Below are 21,133 nucleotides of genomic sequence, written 5' to 3'. Positions count from 1 at the left end.
TTGATGTTTTAAGTAGAAAGTGTCTTGCTGTGGGTTTTGTGTTGCATCTTTTTTCGAATTCTCTGTACTTCCTGGATCTGGAAATATGCTTCCTCTTCCAGGTTAAGAAAAATTTCAGCCATTCTTCTTCAAATAAATTCTCTCTCTCTTCACCTTATAGGTGCCCCCTCCTCCCATGCTGAAGTACTACTACTTCAGCTGGTATTGTTCTTTATGTTTCTTAGGCTATCTTCATTTTTTTAATTAAAAATTATTGGGCTGACATTTTTATTCTTTATTTTTGCTGCTGTGTCAAGGTAAGTTCCTCTGTGCTGTCTTCAAGTACAATGACCCTTCTCCCACTCTACCTACTTTGTTGCTGAACTCCTTTAGTGAACTTTTCTGTGCTGTTACTGTATTCTTCGGTTCTGTCACCTGACTAGTACTTTCTTATATTTTTACGTCTTTGTTGAAGTTCCCAATGTATTCAACCATTCTTCTCCAGAGTTTAGTGAGCATCTTCTTGACCATTATTTGAAATCTTCATTATGCAAATACATCCATTTCATTAAGGGATTTTCTGAGGTTTTACCTTGTTCTTTTGCTAAAAATATATTATTTTATTTCCTCATTTTGGTATTTTTTTCCCTCTTAGGATCAAACAAGCACTTCTCCCAGTCTTGAGAAGAAATGGCCGCATGGAAGAGATGAACCCATTGTTCAAGCTTGACCAAGATATTGCTTGTTTCTTGAAACTTTCTGAGTGTCTAAGCAGCCTATTTTATTTTTACTAGCTCCAGTTATTACAGGTGTCCCAAGATCTGTCACTGTCCCCAAGGAAGAGAGGGGAAGAATCTCAGTCAGGACCTAAAAGATGCCAGACCCTCAAATCAACATCTTTTTCTTTTTCTTTCTTTTTTTTTTGTCTTCTTTTTCTACTACTGCTCATCTGATTTTCATCACGTGGCTATACCACTAAACACTGGCTTCCTTATCTAAAGGTAGCATTCCTTTTCCTGAGGCCATCATTCTAACAACACTGAGTGTGGCTATCTTTGCATTTGGACAGTTCTAGGCCATTTCACTGATGCTCAGGGGTTCCTGCTTCTCACAATATATGAGAAAGTGACAGGCTACATAGTGAGATATACATGCACCACTTGAAGGAGTAGTAACTATAACTGTTCCAGCTCTAAGAGCCATTTATTGACAAACATGTCAAAAATGTTTATGACATAGAATAGTTACTTTAATAAAATGAAAATACACAAAAGTTGTCAGAAATACTTCATATGAACACTCAACAAAACACAAGATTTTTAGCATTTACATTAAAACTAAGTATTCTATAGATTTCCCACAAGTGTTCTGCAGAGGGTCTTTCTCATTCTTTTCTTTTAAAACAATGGCAAGGTTTCCATGTTGACAGTGCATCTATAAGCTCAGAAAAATAATGCTACTTGAAATATTACAAGCCAGAACAAATTCTTTTATGAGTTAACGTATTTGTAAGATAGAAAAGGAAAAAATGCCTAGCATATACAACTAAATATTTCCTGAGAAACAGTATTTTTTTCTAGACTTTCATGCACAAATCACAATTTCAGTCAAAACTGTTAAAGTTTTTATATTCTTTATATTCTTTTGCATTTAGAATTTCTGGATTTAAACATACTAATCACTAACTCCAACTGACAGGCATATGAACATACAAATGAAAATGCTAACATAGAAATGCTGAGGCTGACTGAGTTTTAGGAGATCTATTTCACATCTCAGAAAGCACTGTAATGCTGTATGTATCATATCCTAAAAAGAGGCCAAACAATCAACATAAGTCCTAAGAAAAATATTATCCCTTCGATTCTGTAATAACATGTAGTTTTACATTTAAAAATACATTGAATTTATATTTTAAAAGTTTATCAAGCACAAGCATACACTGCTGTATTTTATATGGACCATACTCCCTTAATACTCACGAGATCAGCGTATTTCTTACAGAGAGCTGCCAGCTTCTCCTCTGGAGTTGAAAGAGTATTTAAGGCTTGCATCAATAATAATACTTCTTTTCCTGATGATGAATAAGATAAAAATAATGTTCCAGAAGATAAAATTAATTCGATCTGTAAATTCTACATAAAACTTATATTCAGATATCAGGAGTATAATCTAAGGCTATTAATAGATATAATTACCTGCTAAATTAGAGAACTATTTTTCAAATTATGATTTAGTAGTCCCCCACCCCCAAATTTCTTCATTTACCAACTGACAGTGCTATTAGCTAATTGACATTTAAGCAGTTAAGAACATTTATTGAAAAATTAAAAATATTTGCCTAAAATATTGATTCCAAGTTAAAATACTTTACAAAGAGTGGGAATGTTTTTAAAAGCTTCCTCTTATCCAAGTACCAATACACAAAGATGACCAAATCTGTTCCGCTAGAACACTCTGCTTATTAAATGTGCATAATCTTGTGTGACAATTTGAATTATGACTATATTTTATTTACTAAGCATATTCTGGGTGTTAATCAAGTATAATGCCAAGACAAGTTAAGTCAAATTAGCTTTTTCCTCAAGTAAAGAGTTTAAAAAAAAAATACTTTAGCACTCTGGCAAGGATCAATCTGGCTAACACAGGTCACTCCCCCATCCAAGTGAAGCTCTGAAACCCCACCCCACCCAACTTGTGGGCCCAACCAGGTTGGTTCCAGTGGCTTTTCCATACAGAAGGCGTGTCTTGCCTCATGCTGCAAACTTTCCTAAAATCTCTCAAAGATTCACAAAACCTGAATAAGCAGCATCTGGCTTCTTCTGCATGCCCCATATTCCTTACTGAGCAGCCTCCAGACCAGTATTAATAACAATCAGTCAGGGTTTGCATCTTAGCTTCCCTCAGGCACCTCCAAGCCTATCACAAGCAGCAACCACTTGCAGATCACTTCGTAACTCACATCAAGTGACCCTGGGACAGGCAGAAGCAATGGCTGTCCTCGGTCTGCACAGAAGCCCCTTCCAAGTGGCTCCAGAATTCAGACACAATCACTTCCAAAAATGACACACCCACAAGGCAGACAGGTAAGGCACCAGACCCTGCTAAAGCAAATCCTGCTCTGTAGGTTCATCTCCTGACAATAGCTCCTCTATCAGTGTTTACAACTAATCAGCCTAAGGGTCAAATCCTCCCATTGATGGGCAAATAGCAGCCAAGGCTCAACTACAATAGGAGGGCATACACAGCCCACACAAGGGACACACCTAGAAAACACAGCTCAGGTGACCAGGGAGACTGCACCACTAAGTTTCATGGAACGCTTACTACATAAAGCTACTAAGACCAGGAGATTAAAAAAAAAAGCTCTACCTAATACACAGAAACAAACACAAGGAGGCAACTAAAATAGGTAGATAGAGAAGCATGTCCTAAATGAAAAAAAGGGAACAAAGCTCCAGGAAAAAAAACAAACACAATGAAGTCAAGCAATCTACCAGATGTAGAGTTCAAAACATTGGTTATAAAAATCCCCAAGGAACTCAACAAGGACTTTAGGGAACATAAAAATAAAGACAGAAAACACAAAAAAGGATCAGTCAGAAATGAAAAATACAATAAACAGAAATGAAAAAAAATCATAAGAAATAAACAGTAGATTCGATGAAGCAGAGCATCAAATCAGCAATTTGGAAGATAAGGCAGCAGAAAACACCTAATCAAAACAGCAACCAAAAAAAAAATCAAAGAAAATGAGGATAGTTTAAGGGGCCTTTGCGACAACATCAAGCATAACAATATTCACACCACAGGGATGCCAGAATGAGACAAGAAAACAAAGAAATGAAAACCTATCTGAAGAAATAATAATGAAAAACTTCCCTGGCGAAGTAAATAGACATACAAACCTGAGAAGGGCAGAGTCCCAAACAAGGTGAACCAAAAGAGGCCCACACCAAGACACATCGTAATTAAAAAGCAAAGGTTAAAGACAAAGAATCTTAAAAGCAGCAAGAGAAAAGCAGTTAGTTACCTACGAAGGAGCTCCCACAAAATGGGCAGCTGATTTCTCAAGAGAAACTTTGCAGGACAGAAGGGCTTGGCACAAAATATACAGTGATGTAAAGCATGGACCTGCAGCTAAGGTACTCTACTCAGCAAGGCTATTATTTAGAATTGAAAGACAAAGACCTTCCCACACGAGAAAAGGCTAAAGGAGTTCATTGCTATCAAACCAGTACTACAAGAAATGTTTTAAAAAATAGCAGGAGGGAAATATAAATATTAACAGTAAAATGGCAATAACAATGTACCTAATAATAATCACTTGTATTTAAATGGATTAAAGGTTCTAATCAAAAGACATAGAGTAGCTGAACAAGTAGGAAAACAAGACCCTTCCTTACATATGCTGTCTGTAAAAGACTCACTTCAGATCAAAAAGGCACACATTGTCAAGGTATGGAAACAGATATTGCATGAAAATAGAAATAAAATTAAAAGCTAGGGTAGCAATACTTATATCAGACAAAAGAGACTTAAAAAAAAAAAAAAAGACTATAGCAAGAGACGAGGAAGGACTAGTAATTCCACCATATTTACCCGAAGAAACTCGAAACATTATTTCAAAGAGACATGTTCATCTCAGTTCACTGCAGCATTATTTACAGTACCCAAGATATGGGGGCAACCTGTGTGCCCATCAATGGATTAATGCTTAAAAAAGAGGTAGTTCATATATACAATGGAATATTACTCAGCTATAATAAAAGAATGAAATCTTGCCATCTGCAACAACATGAATAGACCTAAGGAGGATGAAATAAGTCAAGACAAAGACCAATGCTATATGATTTCATTTGCAAGTAGAATCTAAAAAACAAAACAAACAAAACAAACAATCTCGTAGATACAGAGAACATTCTGATGGTTACCAGACTTGGGGTGATCGGTGAAGGAAGAGAAGAGGAGGTACAACTTGGTAGCTACTAAATAGTCCTGGAGATGTAGAGTATAGCATGGGGAATACAGTCCATAGTATTGTAAAAATTATGTATGGTGCCAGATTTATCAGTGATCACTTTAAAAGTTATATAAATGTCTAACCATTGTGTTGTACACCTGATACTAATATAATATTGTATGTCAAATGTAACCGAAAAAGAAATTTTAATATAAAAAATTATAACATTACATAAACTATCAATACAACAATTCAGTACTAAATAGCAGGAACTTTTATTATTTTATTTAAAAAATTTCCTGCATAAAAAAAATACCAGTTTTGAAGAAGCAAGTGGCTCAGGCAGGTGAGGGAAAATGGTACTTCAAAGTAAGTGATAATGTTTCATTTCTTGCTTTGGGGACAGGTATTCATTTATTTGCTAAAATGTTCAGTCTTGTGAACGAAATGAAACATTTCGTTTTCTAAAATATGAAGAAAAGTTTCTTATTTGGTATATTTTATAAACTGCCCTGAGTGGAGTGAGGAACAGGCTGACTTCAAAAAGAATATTTCATGTGCATGTAAAATTTTAGTACAACCTTTTTCATTAAATTCAAGTCCAAATAAAAGAGAAAAATATAATTTCTGGTGTAAGAAATAACAGTACACTGCACTTTTCTGAAGACTTTAAACTCTAAACATTTTAAACTAAACATTTTTAATTTGAAGCATTATTTTATACAGTACTGGGGCTATCATTTCTGAAAGTATTTGTCTTGCAAAAAATTATAAATACTTTTCATATTCCTATAAATTTTTAAGTCTTCCAGGGTAGCAGAAAATTAATTAAGAAAAAAAGAGTTATCATCATGTACAGAAGTCACTCAAATCAGACAAGGTAAATGTTATGTGTAATAGAAATAAAAAACAGGAGCAATTGGTGAGGCAAAATAAAGAGTTTCAGATTTATGAAACTTGAGAGCACATTCTTAGGCCTAATTGTCAAACTAACAGAGCAGAAGGGAGGAAAACATACTCTGAAATCCAGTCTTATTAACCTACCTTCTAAACAAAAGACAACATATATCATTTCCGAATTTCAATGAATATTCTTTAAATAAGCTGAGCTAATATGTTTTAACAGTGATTATTGTTTGGACTACCTTTTAAAAGATCAAACAACCAGGGAAATGAAATACCACTTCCTTCAAACTTGCCACAAATGTTTTCAGGAAGAACCATTCTTGATTATCCTGAGAGAAATAACTAAGGTTCCTATAATTAGTCCTTCTTACACTGATATTTCCACCTCCTGCATATAACTGCAATAGACAGGTATAATGACCTGACCAGAGAAAATAGATGAATTAGCCAAACAGCATCTATCTCAAAACTGGCTATGTTCCATAATCACCTGTACTGCAAGAAATATTAGTGAAATGAGTAACATGTAAAAATGTCCAACCACTGAGCAGAGATTTTTACCTAAGGTTTTTCCTTTGTTCTTGTTGCACTCTGAATCCTGTTGACTATCAGAGGGATCAGTTCCAGCTTCTGGCCCAGAAGGTTCCTCTCTCGACTCCTGTGTGCTGTACAGTGGACTCACCAAACTCCTGTTCTTTGCTATAAAGTCACTGCTTTCCTTCTCTTCCAGTGAATGTTTGTTACTTGTGCCAACAGGATTTGAATCATGACATTGAAGATGATCCTTTGGTTGAGAGTTACGCAGCATATCTGCTTTTACTCCTATCCTGCAAATTCTAGATTCTTCCATTGTGCCAATCACAAGCTAGAAAAAATGTGGAGAAAAAATAGAGGAAGGGGTTAAATCAAATGTAATCAAGAGAGGAAAACTATGTAATGGAAAAAAATAGTTTTCCATTTCACTCTGTCCATGTTTTAATGTACTTTTTCCTTCCTATACCTGGAACAGTCAAAAGGCATGTAATTATGAGTTTTTCCCCCTTTAATAGTGGTTTTTAAAATAACACTTTTGGAACCAAAGGAGAGAAAGGGACAGCGGAGACTACCATTAAGGTGGAATAGATAACTACAAGCCTCTGTCCCTCCAAAACTAATTGGTGGCAGAATCTATCACAATCAAATTCTGCAGAACTCTGGAAATCTTGTAAAAACTTAAAACATAAATTAAAAACTTATAGCCCAAATGGAAGGCTTAGTGACTAAAAAAGCAGCTGCTCTGCAGTAGAGCAGAAGAGCACTGTGGGATTTCAAATTTCCTACCTGTCATTTCTTATATCCATGACCAAATAGAACCAAAAGGCCAAACACAGTCATCCTAATATTGAGAATAGAGGAACTCATACTTTTATGACTCTGTTGGAAACTGCCCATCTGGTTCTGTGGGGGGAAAAGCTTTTGGGGCACACAAACTCTAGTGATGCCCTTCTGCTACAAGTCTCTCTGATAAAGATAAGCCAAGAGCAGCTTGCCTTTAGGGTCTTGTAAACACTGAGCAGCTAATCCACACAGCCCTCCAGTTTCTGGCCTGATACTCTCTTTTTGGGTTAGGTCAACTCAGTCCTAAAAGCTTCATTTGTCAAATCGAAATGGGTTGGTCAAGAATTTAGCCTACCAGTCCCATGAGCATCTCAACTTTACATAAAATATCTGCTATTGTTTTGCACATCTGTTGCCTAAAGTCATTGCCCAGAGGAATTCACAGAGGCTCTCTAAATACCTGGGTCTAATTTACTGATGGTTCAATTAAGCTGAAATTCAATAGTGTCCCATTGGTTGCTGTCATACTTTGCCACAGTAGCACTTCTGAAGAACCAAAAATGAATACAGCTGCTCTCCTGGGTGAGTAGAATGCATTTCTCATTGCTCTCACCTATACTTTCATTGATAAACCCTGTTACAGCCTACCTGTGTAGTCTATATAGGAAACTATATAGACTAGTAGATTTAAACTTCCCTCTTTAGCACCATAAACTAGAGAAATAAATTGCAGCTACTAAATGAAATCATCTGGGTCATTCACATAGATACCCACACTGAGTGAAACCTAGCTACTGATTAAGCCTCCACCATCCACTGCCATGATTGCTAGTTTGACTGCAGTCATTACATTAATTGTGACTCCATGTCCACCAACACAAACTGGGAATAAAGTAAAGAATTCTTCATTTTTGATGCAGAGTATCACTGCATGCTAGGCTTGTGACATGCTAAAAGTTGACCCAGCTATCTCCAGCTTGAGAAGGGCACTGACTTCACCTTATCCTGGAAATGTGAGGACACCTGACCCTTGAAACATTCTCAAGGCTACTGGTCATGGCTACCTCATTGCTGAAAAGCATTTCAGATTAGGGGGTGCCGTTCTACTCCAATTAGCTGACTCTGGCCATACCACTGTAGACCTTCAGAACTAATCTGTCATGTGATCAGCCTGCAGAATAATCTGCAGTCTGAAAATGGTACACCTTTTACCAAAAATGCCACTAAAAATAGGGTGATAGTCAAGGTACTATGGACTGACCATACTCCCTATCATCCATTCCCAAGAATCTGCTGTTAAGCATTAGGACTGCCCCTCAATGATAGACACAAAAATATTCCCAATATTACCTACCTCCCTCAGCTTCTTACCCACACACCCTAGGAAAGGAAAGATGTCTGGACTGCTGAATGCAGTTGTCCCAAGAAGAGAATCATCTACCTAAGCTTCTTCCTGGGTAATGATCAGGGACAAAAGGGGTCCTGGGTTATATAAACCCATTTTGATATTTCAATATTATCTTTCAAAAACATTCCAAGAAACTGAACTATTGTTAGGCTGATATTTCTTTTCACCAGCAACAAAATCATGTCAGCTCACATGGCACACTGTCCAAGTGCAAAATAAGACCTTAAAGGATTCAAACTTTGGTTCACTATCTGGATCCTTTTGTGAGACTGACACGGTCCTCGATCAGAGGATAACTACTTGCTGAGTACACTGCCCACAGAGTGTCTTTATGGTGGCCCATGCATATCAAGGCAGAAAACATAACATATTTCTTCAAGGTTTATAAAAATTCCCTCATTCCTCTGACTTTTCTGGACAAAAGGACTGCTATGAGTAGGGGATGAATGAACAAAAGGTAAAGTCATACATTGAAACAGAGGCTCTTGACAGTTAAAAAATTTAGGCACTGGAGAACATCAATCACCTGTGTCTCAAAACTTCCCATGGAGCATTGCTCATTTAAAAAAAAAAAAATTCTATTGTGGTTCTCAAAAACTGTTGCAAGCACCTCAGATTTAACAGATCTCTGAATCTGTCTTCCAGCCAGACAGCTCAGATGACAATCTGGTTGCTCCTCAAATGTAAAAGAGCTGTGGATGTCTCAGGTCCTGAATCTCCCAAATAAAAACACTATCAACATCACAGAATATCTCCCCCATCCTCCTCCTTCTATCTAGTCATTGCTAAGTCATTCCAGGGATAGATGAATGCCATCAAGCTGGTGTCACTGACAGGCATGATATACTGGATGGAGCACCCTCAGGCAGGCCTTTCAAAAAGGATTCAGTTACTCAGCTTACTAAGGCTTACAGTTGGCTAAGGTGCCATGCTGTAAAGCAGGGGTTCCCAACCCTCAGGCCACAGACCAGTACCAGTCCGTGGATTGTTAGGAACAGGTCACACAGCAGGAGGTGAGCTTCATCTGTATTTGCAATAATTCCCCAGCACCAGCATCACTGCCTCAACTCCTCCTCAGATTCTCAGGTATTAGATTCTCATAGAAACATCAGGCCCTGGTGTCAAAAAGGTTGAGGACCACACCACTGTGAAGCATTTTAAACCTCTGCCAACTTGGAAGCAATGAATTTTGGAAATCTCAGCTACCATGACTTTGGTAGCTTCCTAGAACTTAAGACTTTTCTAATGAGGCTGATGTTGATATTAAGACACTGATTTTTTAATACTATACTACATCTGGAATATCTATACCACTCAGTGAGTGAATCAATATTTTACAAATGACAATGCCCCACAAAATGACTGAAAGGTACAAGATCCACTTAAAGTATATAACAGACCATTGGATTTTAACATTAATACGTTAGAACAAGTTCATTAATTGTGTTTAAGATTCCACATTGGAGTCCTCAGTAATTTTTAAGTAAAGTTTAATCAGTAAAACAGAGGCATGTTTAAATAAATTCTTCAGCCAAAACCTTTGAGAACTACTGCCCTGAGTATAACAAGGATAAAGACAGGGAGACAGAAGAAATAAAGACCTGGTCTAAGAGCAGTCCACACCTTAAGTATCAGGCATATCCAACTTTAGAGAAAATGCCCTGTGACTAGGTAGAACAGAGAGAAAAGCAACTTTTCCTTTTTGGTCAACAGTAACTAATAAATAGGTCTCTGTTTGTTAAATGATTAGTTTATCAAATCGATACAATCCAAATGTGTGAGAATATAATCTTCAGAAATATCTTCTAAACAGCTGTGATAAACAAACACCACAGAGATAAGCTAATTTTAACAAGTCTGTCCAAGGGCAACAACCAAAGATATGAAAAAATGAATTATTATCACTGTCTTTAATAGTCCAAAGAGTATGTCCTTCAGAGCAATAATGGAGTTCTGATTGATATTAAGATAGAGAGAATATAACGTTTGAGGACTGCAAATATTATCTGTTAGCAGTCAAAGGACCTAGAGTAACTGATGTAGTAGATTAAAGTATACACAGAGGCTATAATAAGTAAGTACATAAGAGTTGAGTAACCAGCGCTAAACTTAGGGCTGATAAAAATCTCATTTTCTCTACCAGTGAAGAAGCCAGGAATAAATGAAATGGTTTGGAAAACAGATAGTTATAAAGCTGTCTTGTTTTCAGTTTCACAAGTTCCATAGTAGTAGTATAGATACTAGATTCTACACTAGTAGATTCTAAAATGGTAGCATATTAGACCATCTACATTTTTTGCCTTTTAAAACGAGCACAAATGATAACATTTCAGATCTAACATCTGTGATTATTTTACCTATAAAACCACAAGAGGCTAAAAATGACATCTAATTCTAACTGTAATTCAATGATTATTTGCAATCTGAGAGATACATGCACAAGTCTAAACACTGATCTTGGCAGCAAAATGATCAGGAAATCCAAAGATTTTAATGTCTACTGAAATATGCAGAGGAGTAGGGGCTAGGCCATACTATTACCATCTTTATGCCACAGACTCCTAAATGTAAAATGATCCTCTACTTTTATGAGACAGCTAAGTGCAAATATCTGTTCCAATTTTGTAAAGTCACCCTTCCCCACCTCCATGTAGAACAATCATGATGCACCTTTGAAACAGTCTTCTCTTTTTAATTGTACTACTTTCCCAGGGCAGCCCATTAACATTTGTTAACACTATGTTGTGTGGACTTTAACAGATGTTGAAATGGCTCTCTCTACTTGACAGTTTAAACAACTGGCAGCCTAATTCCACTAACCCTGAAATTTTTCAATTATACTGGAGGGATTTCCAGGTTACAATGAATTGACTACTTTGCAGGGATCTGCAGTATAGAACACCTCCCAAATCACGTGTCTTAAAGCAATTGAGGGCCAAATGAATAAAACAATAAGTATGAAGCCTAGAAGACTGTCTACTGATCTAGTGAAGAGATTTTCTCGTACCTCCTAATCACTGAATCCAACCCTTAATAATTTATTTTCATTTAGCAAAAGCTTATTCATTTACCTACCACCAATTTTTGCTCATATTCAATAAGCTTATTTTGGCCCTCTACTCTTTTCAACAATTGTGCTAACAGATCATGAGACATATAGAAAAGCCACCTTTGGAACCAATAAAGCCCAATCTTGGAATATACTTTTACCACCTCCTATGTGGCCCTGGGGAGAGGTCAACCTCTTAGTTTCCATATCTGTAAACTCGAGTGTACAGGATCACCTTACACCTTAAAATTGTAGGAGACTAGATATAATTAATATAAATTGCTGGCCCACCACAGGATTAGTTTTCATTAGAAATTACCACAAACTTAATGGATCAAAGAGCCACACTTATTTTCTTATAGTTCTAGAAGTCAGAAGTCCAAAATGGGTGAGCAGGGCTGTGTTCCTTCTGGAGCCTCTAGGGAAGAACGTGTTTCCTTGACTATTCCAGCTTCTAGAGGCCACCTGCTTTCCTTGGATTATCATTCCTTTATCGTCTTCAAAGTCTGCTATGTTAACACAGCATCTTCAAATGGCTGATTTCTGCTTTCAATATCACATCTCCTTGCCTAACTCTGACCTGCGTGCTTTCCTATAATAAGAATCCACTCAGATAAATCCAGAATAATCTCTCCATGTAACGATCCTACAAAACTATAGATGGAAGATCCTTTTTGCCATGCAGGGTAACAAATTCACAGGTTTTAGAAACTAGAACATGGGCTTCTTTGGTGGTGGTGGTGGAGTGGTTATTATTTTGTCTAGCACACATAAGCAAACCAGTGTGGTCCATATCTCAATTCTTAGAGAAAAAAATTACCTTCTAAACTACTGGCACAACTGCCAGAAACTATTTCCTACCAAACTATTCCACCTTATAGAAGCAGAAAAACGGTGTCATCATAGCAAGTAAATATTAGTTATGATAAATTATAGGGTGTAAAATGGGAAGAATGAAGGCCATTCTTAAGACATTTTAAATATATTACATGGGATTCAAATCAACACCTAAGAAAATAAATACTAGTAAAAATTATTCGGGTAGCACAGGGAGACTGCACTGGTCATTTAGTAGGTAAATCTTTTCCAACAAGTAAAAGAATTTACACAAGAATAAGTACCAACATAAATTCATCAAGGAAATAGACTAAATTATAAAATATTTTGGTTTCTGAAGTTCTCTTTTGAAAAACCCACCTTGGAAAATTTTAAACATAGTTGATGCTCAATGCTATTGAACACTATTTTAAATATTTATAACACTTTAACTGTTTTAAATAGTGTCACATCTATTTTATTTTCTAAAAGTTACACAATCTCATTAGGACCACAGAAAAATGAAGTGGAGGACTAGAAGAAAAAGGAGGCAAAAGAGTTTATGTGAGACATTTTCTTAAAACTTACTTTACATAAGCGACTACTGTTCATGAAGTTTTTTGCACTACCAATTATATCATCATATATTAACTACAAATAAACTTCACTGACTAGGAGCTATGTCACTTAAGCAAGTTTTAAATTTTTAATCAAATTGTTATCCACATACCACTGAGATGAGACATCACTTATAAAATTCTTAATCTTTTAGCAGGATACGAAATAGGACATCTCTTCAACAGTTGATCTTTTTAGTAAACCTAGTTTTCTTCCTTCTTTTCTTTGGGAAAAAGGCCCTCTCCCTCAAATCCTAATAATTACCCTGAAACTGGTAACTGAGATCCTCTGCTATTGATAAAGGTCATCAGCCCATTGTCAGCAGAAACCGTGTTAAGCCATACTGGCCCCTAGAATCCAAGAGGGGAGGGGACTTAGAGCCAAAGGTCTTTTTTTTTTTTTTTTAATTCTTTAAGAAATCTATTAACCAAGCCTGTCTCTCTTAACTAACTTAATAGGCCAATCAATAATAGAAATTACTAGATATATGATATGTGATTTAAATAATAAGTTTGCATATCCTTTTCCTTGTCTAGGGACTGAGGTAGCACTTTAGCAGGAAACCCAAGACTCCACTTTGACTGAGGTAAAAGGGAAAGAGCTCTATGAAACCCCAGTAGGCAGGGACTACAGCCATTCTCAGCAAGAAGGAGATATGGAAGAAGCGATCTCCCATCTCTCAACATCCATACTCATAATAAGGGGGTTCATGACTCTTAGAAAAGAATTAGGCAAGAAAGTTAGTTATGGGGTTTCGGGTCTGCCTGCAAAGACACTGAAGTCGTCCTATCCTAGAAGGGGTCCGCCCTAATCAACCCACAATTAAGCAAGCCAAGTAGGCAAAGAATTAGATACCAGTTTAAGCCAGTCACTCACACCTACCTGCACAATGAAGACCCCAATGACCTTCAACTCACCTGAGCCTCATTAAACCATCATTATAATATGATGCAGATGCCCAAAAGTTCATTAATATCATTATGACAGACTGAATTCTAGGAACAAACATGCAAAGAAAGCAAAATGATGGATCACTGAGTCCTGACAATCTTAGTTGTCAATCAAGGAAGCCCACCCCTCTAAGAAAAGTGGCAGCCCACAGCAAATAGGGATGAAATCACCAGGCCTTCTCTTGTTCAGGCCTGCTTCCACATCTGGAAGTGTACTATCTCTGCTAATAAAGCTTTCCTACTGTATTTTGGTGTCTTGCTCAATTCTTTGGTAGAGACTTCAAGAGCTTGGACAATGCACAACGAGGGGATCCCCATTCTCCAGTAACACCACTACCTTACAAAGTTAGGCTTATACTGGAGAGAGAGACATCAAAGAAAATTGTGTGCGGGGTAAGTGAAAGGGTCGGCACTTCAAAAAAAATATGTTCCTACGTAAAACAATAATTAAGCTGGCAAAAACTATTCAACTCAATTTTTTTAAAATTCTGGAATACAGAATTCAAGGAGAGTGTTTAATAAAGAAAGCAGCAGCTATATTTTAGTAAAAGGACATTGTGGCTTTTAAACTAACCTGCGTACTATTCCCTAATCCTCAACTTAGAGGTGGCTAGTATTTCTGGTATGATTAGCTGATGCCAGAGTGGAAAATAGAATTCTTGCTCTTACGGGCACCTAATGGTGGGTTTTGAAATATATAGGGCCTCCCCAAGGAACAGCTCAGGGATATGTCTTGTTTACCAGCCTCAAAATTTTCTCAGGGCTGGTACAGCTTGCTTCATGGTGTCAAATAACAGCCATAGCTACCTGTGCTAAAGAATAATAAACAATACAAATTGTAGACAGAATCAAAAACCTAGAAAGGAGGAAGTTAAAAGAAGATACATGGAATAATAGGGGCTTTGAAAAGGATCCAGTTATTCCAATGTATTTAGAAATCCAGCATATATCAGGTTCAGTACTATCCATGGTTTCAGGCAACCCCTGGAGGTCTTAGATGTATTCCCTACAGGTAAAGGGGGGACTTTTGTACAATCTTCTCAAAACAACTCACACTACAAAGGAGACAAAGTCATTAGTTAAAGAATTACAACCCACACAAGCAGCAACAACATGTCCAGGGCAGGATGTACATTCTGAAAAGACCTCTGAAGACTGTAATAACCCGTTATTTTAAATATAACATCTGGTTGTGCACAAACTAGAGGAAGTAAAGTATGCTAAGGCAAATTTTAAATAGCCCAGCTAAGGATTAAGGGTTAAAAGAGATTACCAAACAAAGCCAATTTTACAAAGAACTGGAGGTATTCAACTTTTTGTTATTTTATTGCTCCAGGCTTTAAAGGAAATCTCTTTCAAATCACCAGATGACCGCCAAGCTAACAGAAGAGACTTTGGAAAAACACAAGACAAAGAATAGAGTATGATTATAATTAAAACTCAACTTATCCATAGTTTGGGGCAACCTGCAGTAAACCTGATGTGAAAATATTAAACAAAAAAATTAAACAAAAACGTCCAGAAATAAATAATTCGTAAGTTTGTGCACCATTCTGAAGAGCAAGATGAAACTCAGGCCATCCGGCTTGTTTCTCCTAGTACAGGAATCATCCCTTTGTCTAATGTAATCAAGTTGTATTGGCTACCCATTCATTAGAAACTTAGTAACCCTCTCCCAGTTATCTGACTCAAGGAACAGTGGTGCTTGTCTCAAGTCATCTTTATTTTACTTAATAATGTCCTCAAAACACAAGAGTAACGATGCTGGCATTTTGGATATGCCAAAGAGAAGGTGTAGGTCAAACGGTAAATATTTTCAACTTAAGAAAAGGAAAAAATCCTATGCCGAGGTTACTAAGATGTACGGTAAGAATGATCTTCTGTTAAATAGCAAAAAAGGAAAAAGAAATTCGTGCTAGTTTTGATGTCATATCTCAAACTACAAAAGCTATGGCCACGTTATGTATTAAGTGATGAAATAAAATGGAAAAGGCGTTAAAATTTGTGGACAGAAGACATGAAAAGAAAACGTGTTCTGATAGCAAACGTGTTGTGCCAGACATCACTGAGCCTATGTGAAGACTTCAGTATGGGATCATGTGAAATGAGTGACACCAAATCATTTACAGTAAATAAGGAATGTTTACACAGAATCAAGACTAGATATGGAATGAAAAATAAATTACTAGAGAGAAAAAGTGAGAGATTACATTCACAAAACATTACAGTATATTGTTATAACTATTATATTTTTTATTATTGTTAAGTCTTACTGTACCTAATTTAAACGTTATCACAGGTATGTATGTGTAGGAAAAAACAGTATATGTCAGGTTCATTATTACCCATGGTTTCAGGCATCCCCTGGAGGTCTTAGATGTATTCTTCACAGGTAAAAGGGTGACTTTTGTGCAAACTTCACAAAACTCACTATACAAAACAGACAAAGTCACTAAATAAAGAACTACAATCCACACGAACAGCAACAACAAATAGAAGAGAACATGACTTCCAGAATTAAGCATTCACAACTGCTCATTCTTTACTGCCTTGTCTTGACCAAATTCTACTCAAGCTTCTCTCTTCCCCACAGACCCTGAATTCTGGCTTACCTATAATCGAGCGCTACAATACAGAATATACCCCTATTAATAGCTAATCCCAGGTCACATTTCCCATCATCTGCACCAATCACACTGTCTGCTCTCCTTTGCTGGCTCAATTTCTCCTTGAAAAGTATCTGCTAATCTTGCCTACCCTTCCCAACGAAAGAAAAATCATTCTGATTGAGATATTTTCACATTTCTTAAATCAGAATGTTCTCACTTCTGTCACAGTCTCTTTGAATAAGGTCTCTTATCTAAATCAGGAGGTTTTTTTGTTTGACAGTCACGGTGTAACATTCAAAACACTGAGTTGCCAACAACAAAGAAAAATTACAAGTCACGTGACGAAACATGAAGATTCCGGCAATTCACAGGAACATAGTAAGAGAAAATGTCCTTCAAGAAACCCTGGCACTGGACTTACTAAATACAGTTTAAATCAACTGTTGTAAATACACTCAGAGCTACAGAAAACCATGAACAAAGTAATAATGGAAATCAAGAAAACAATGTATGAATAAATAACAGTAAGAACAGAGATAGAAATTATAATAAAATGAACCGAACAGAAATTTTCAGATCTGAAAAGTTCAATAACTGCAATTAAAACTCACTAGACAAGTTTAAACAGATTTTAGCCAGGGAGAAGAATCAGCAAACTGGAACTTAGGTTAACTAAAATTACGCAGTCTGAGAAACAAAAATTAAAAAGAAAAATCCACAGAACTTAAAAAACTTATCTGGCATAATTAAGCATACCAACATACACATAACAAGAGTCACAGGATGAGAAGAGACAGGAGACGAAAGAATATTTGAAAATCACAGCCAAAGACTGTCTTATATTTGATGAAAACCATTAACCTACATGTCTAAAAGGTTCTACAAACTCTATGTATGATAAAAACAAGACTTTCTTTCAAAATGAAAGAGACATTAAAATATTCTCAGATAAACAAAAGCTCCTAGTTGAACTGCATTAAAAAATATACAAATAAAGTCCTTCAGACAGAAATAAAAGAACATTATACATTAACTCAATGCCATACCAAAAAAATAAATTGTAAAGGTAAATGCACAAATATATAAAAACCAATATTTTGTATTTTTGGTTTGTAACTTTCCCTAGATGACTTAAAAAATAAATTTTCAAAAAAGTAATGATAAATCTACCTTATGAACACATTATAGAGGTAAACTCTGACAAAACAAGGAAAAGATTAGAACAGTGAAGAAGCAGACTTTTATAACTACTAAAAGTTGATGTTAATTCATACTCATTTGCTATAAATTTAAGATGTGAACTGAAATACCTAGAAAAACACTAAGGAAATAACAATACAATGAATGGAAGAATAAATAAGAAGAAAATTAAAATGCTACACTACTAAAGAAGGCAGTAATGGAGAAAATGAGAAAAAGATTAAAGGCATATAGATAATAAATAGCAAAATAGAAGAAGGGCCCTGTCAATACTTACTTTTAAGTATAAATGGAGTAAACTCTCCAATCTAAAGGCTAAAAAGTGTCATTAATTTTTAAAAACCATAATTCAATTATATGCTATTTACAAGACTTTACAAAAAAGAAACAGATTGAAAGTAAAACACAAAATTATAAGCAAAAAAAGGTACAATGTCAGTCCTACAATTAGACAAAATAAAGCTGAAAGCAAATATTGAGACAAAGGCATTAAATGCTGATAAAAGGATGTCCATTAAAAGTATAAAACTGTAAACTTATCTGTAATTAACAGAACTCCAAATTACAGAAGCAAAAATGAACAGAACTGAAGGAAAAAATAGTTCTAAAATAACAGACCCCAATAAAGCCCCTCTCCTTAACTAAAAAGAGTGGAAGTCACTTTTCCTTTAATTTCCTTAATATTTTTAAAATATACAATTATACATTATTTCAAAAAAATATAGAGATTAAATAGAAATATTTTCTCAAGAGACCCAGAAATTTTTAAAATTTGGGGTCATAAAGAACTTACCTAAAAGTGATTCTTACAGATGAGATATTCACCCAACTTTTTAAAGAGACGACTCAAAAACTAATACTAAATCATGTATTCCAATATCATGCCATAGTCAGTTAAAAGACAGAAATCAAAGTAGAAAGATACCCATAAAAGCGTGAAAAGGAAATGTAAAGTGAGTATACTAGATTCTATTTTTATTCAGCTATTAACCAGAAAGGATGCTCAAGGGACCATTACCTTAACCTTTTAATTGGTCATTTAAAATGCTAACTGATTAAACCTTTGCTCCTACTTCAACAAGTTTCTATACTCCTCTCAAACCGTATAAATAGGAACTTGTGTCCCAAATTGCAGTGTTTTTTTAATCAGAGTTATCCCTCGGGAAAGGACTTACAAAACCACTGTCATCTAAAGTGACAATTTTTAATCCCTAAAGTAAATCCAAGCAACAGGACTTTTTCAATCCTGCAAGTAGTGGATCTTTGTTTCAGAATACAAGAAGAGGAAAAAAACAGAAAGGTAACTGAGAACTAGTAATATCTTGCTACTGAGACAAATGAAAATACCTGACGTTAAAAGTTTCAAAATACATCTAATTCTTGACACTTGCTTAAACGTAAACTGGACCTTCTGAAGTTTATTAAAGATGTTAGAAAAATATTACTTTATAATATCACACAGAAGTTTCAATATGTTCAAAGAAAAGCCTTTCCCTGCAATTCTCCACTCCAGGGATTTGAAAACCGTACACTGATGGGTGATCGCGCGCCCTTTTTCGAATTCCAAGTAGCGGCTGCACAACAAGTGGGACTGTCCCATTCTGAAGGGCTCGATTTTCCTGTGGAGACAATACAAACTCCTTGACGTAGGTAAAAACGAGAAAGTACTAGCCTGCTTCTCAGATTGAGAAACCAAAGACCGAGCAGAGGAAGGGCTTCAAACATACACCAAAGGGAAAGAAGGGAGATAAGAAAAACGAAAAAAAATATGAATTAGAAAGATGAATTATTATGCGATGATGGTCCCACATTCTGTTGGGACCGAGGTCCTTCAAAATCATCTACGCGTACTTGAGCCCGTGTAGAAATGACAAGAGCCTCCGTCCTGGGAACCAAACTACCCTGTCAGCACCTCCCACTAGCCAGCGTGGAAGCGGAAAGCAAAGAAAAGCGAGGAAAAGTGGGAGCAGCATAACCCTGGACCCCGCGCCATTATGTAAGTACGCAACAACTTCGCTTGTGGTGTCTTGGCTCACGGGGCCGAGCGTTCTGCGTAGCTGCGGAAAACCAAAGGAGAGCGAGTCTTTATCCCAGTCAGTGTGCCGATAGGGGCGCCTATCGCGGGGAGCACACGGACTGTGGGGCCTGGGAGAGAGTAAACAGGCCCCAGCGGCACCAGCCGCACGTGGTTGTCACACCTGGCACGCCCCCGCCTCAAACCTCTTATTCTAAGTCAGTGCTATATTCTCTGCCTCCATCTCCATCTCCATCTTCATTAGCCACGGGCCCAGAAACTCTAGCTATCCCCACTGCCCCATTTTTTCAGACACCACCACAAATACACACCTGCTCCCACTGTCGTTACCGTGGGAGTAAACCTGTATGTTTGTCTCGTAGTTAAAGTTGGAGAGTGAAGAGGCAATCTTGTAAAAAGTAGGAACTCTTTTTCATCCTACACCGCCGCGGCTCCGCGGCAAACAGAGTATCTCCCTAAATAGCCTGCTACAGGCTCTGTGGTTGTCCGACCCCTTCCGGTCTAAATCCTCTCCTCAGCAACGCCGCCTCTTTCCCGCGATGCCTCATTTACCTGCGTCGCCAAGACATGACGGAAGCAGTGAGATGCACAGTGCGACCCAGCAGCAAACGAGATCGTCGTGCTCTTGGTTTCCGAACACCAGCCACCAATGACCGTATGCGAGCCTCTCTCACGTGACAGGCGAAGATTGGCCCCCAGGGTATAGATTTGGATGGGGGCGGGGAGTAATGGAGGCGGCGCGGGACGTCTGGGCTAAGGGGCAAACATATAGCACGAGCCTGCGCAGACTGGGATAAACAATCTGAAACAATTGCCTGTCAAAGCAAGATAGATACCTCCTTAGCTCCGAGACCACGATCTGGTTTTGAGCACAATTCTGCCTTCTACAAACAGAATAGCGCCCACTGTGCTGAGCGTGCAGCCTACTGGAACTTGTAGTTTTTTAGAAGGCTATGTACGTGTAATGAAAAGTTTAAAACAGGTTTAGAAGTATTGCGGTGTTTAGGCGGCCAGGAGGTCAGGATCATGTGATTTATGTTATTTTGTGAGGGCCGCGCCTGCTGCTTCATGTTAGCCCAGTTTGGGAACAAGGAACTAAGGGGATTTACTTCACAAAAAAACGCAATAATGACTTTTCTCTCTACCAGAACCTTCACTGTCGTTTACCAGTCTAGAAGTATTGTGGAAAGTCACCACAATCCTTCACTTTGGCCGACCAATATGGACTTCAAGCTCAATGCTCCGCAATTTCTTGACGTTTAGGTCTTGTTAAATGCATCTCG

The 21,133-nt window shown here is 37.1% G+C and overlaps 1 protein-coding gene across 1 annotated transcript; it reads right to left on the bottom strand.

The window, feature by feature from the left end:
- Nucleotides 1-628: 628 nt before the first annotated feature.
- On the bottom strand, nt 629-20,597 carry LOC120594050 (gamma-taxilin-like). The gene is made up of 3 exons (XM_039852082.1): nt 20,403-20,597; nt 6,410-6,713; nt 629-2,053 (listed from the first exon to the last, which is right to left on the bottom strand). Exons 2-3 carry the CDS (start codon nt 6,696-6,698, stop codon nt 1,932-1,934), a joined length of 411 nt encoding a protein of 136 aa, XP_039708016.1. The 5' UTR covers nt 6,699-6,713; nt 20,403-20,597; the 3' UTR covers nt 629-1,931.
- Between the last annotated feature and the right edge of the window lie 536 nt (nt 20,598-21,133).

Source organism: Pteropus medius, unplaced genomic scaffold, assembly GCF_902729225.1.
Source record: "Pteropus medius unplaced genomic scaffold, Ma_sr-lr_union100, whole genome shotgun sequence".
Lineage (NCBI taxonomy): Eukaryota > Metazoa > Chordata > Mammalia > Chiroptera > Pteropodidae > Pteropus > Pteropus medius.
This window is presented reverse-complemented; position numbering and strand designations above follow the sequence as displayed.

Bases quoted from the DNA above. Each gene is read 5' to 3' on its own strand.
- LOC120594050 (XM_039852082.1), bottom strand. From the start codon at position 6,698: ATGGAAGAATCTAGAATTTGCAGGATAGGAGTAAAAGCAGATATGCTG. The intron at 2,054-6,409 runs GTAAAAATCTCT...ATTCATCATCAG, and splicing joins GAACAAAGGAAAAACCTTAG to GAAAAGAAGTATTATTATTG.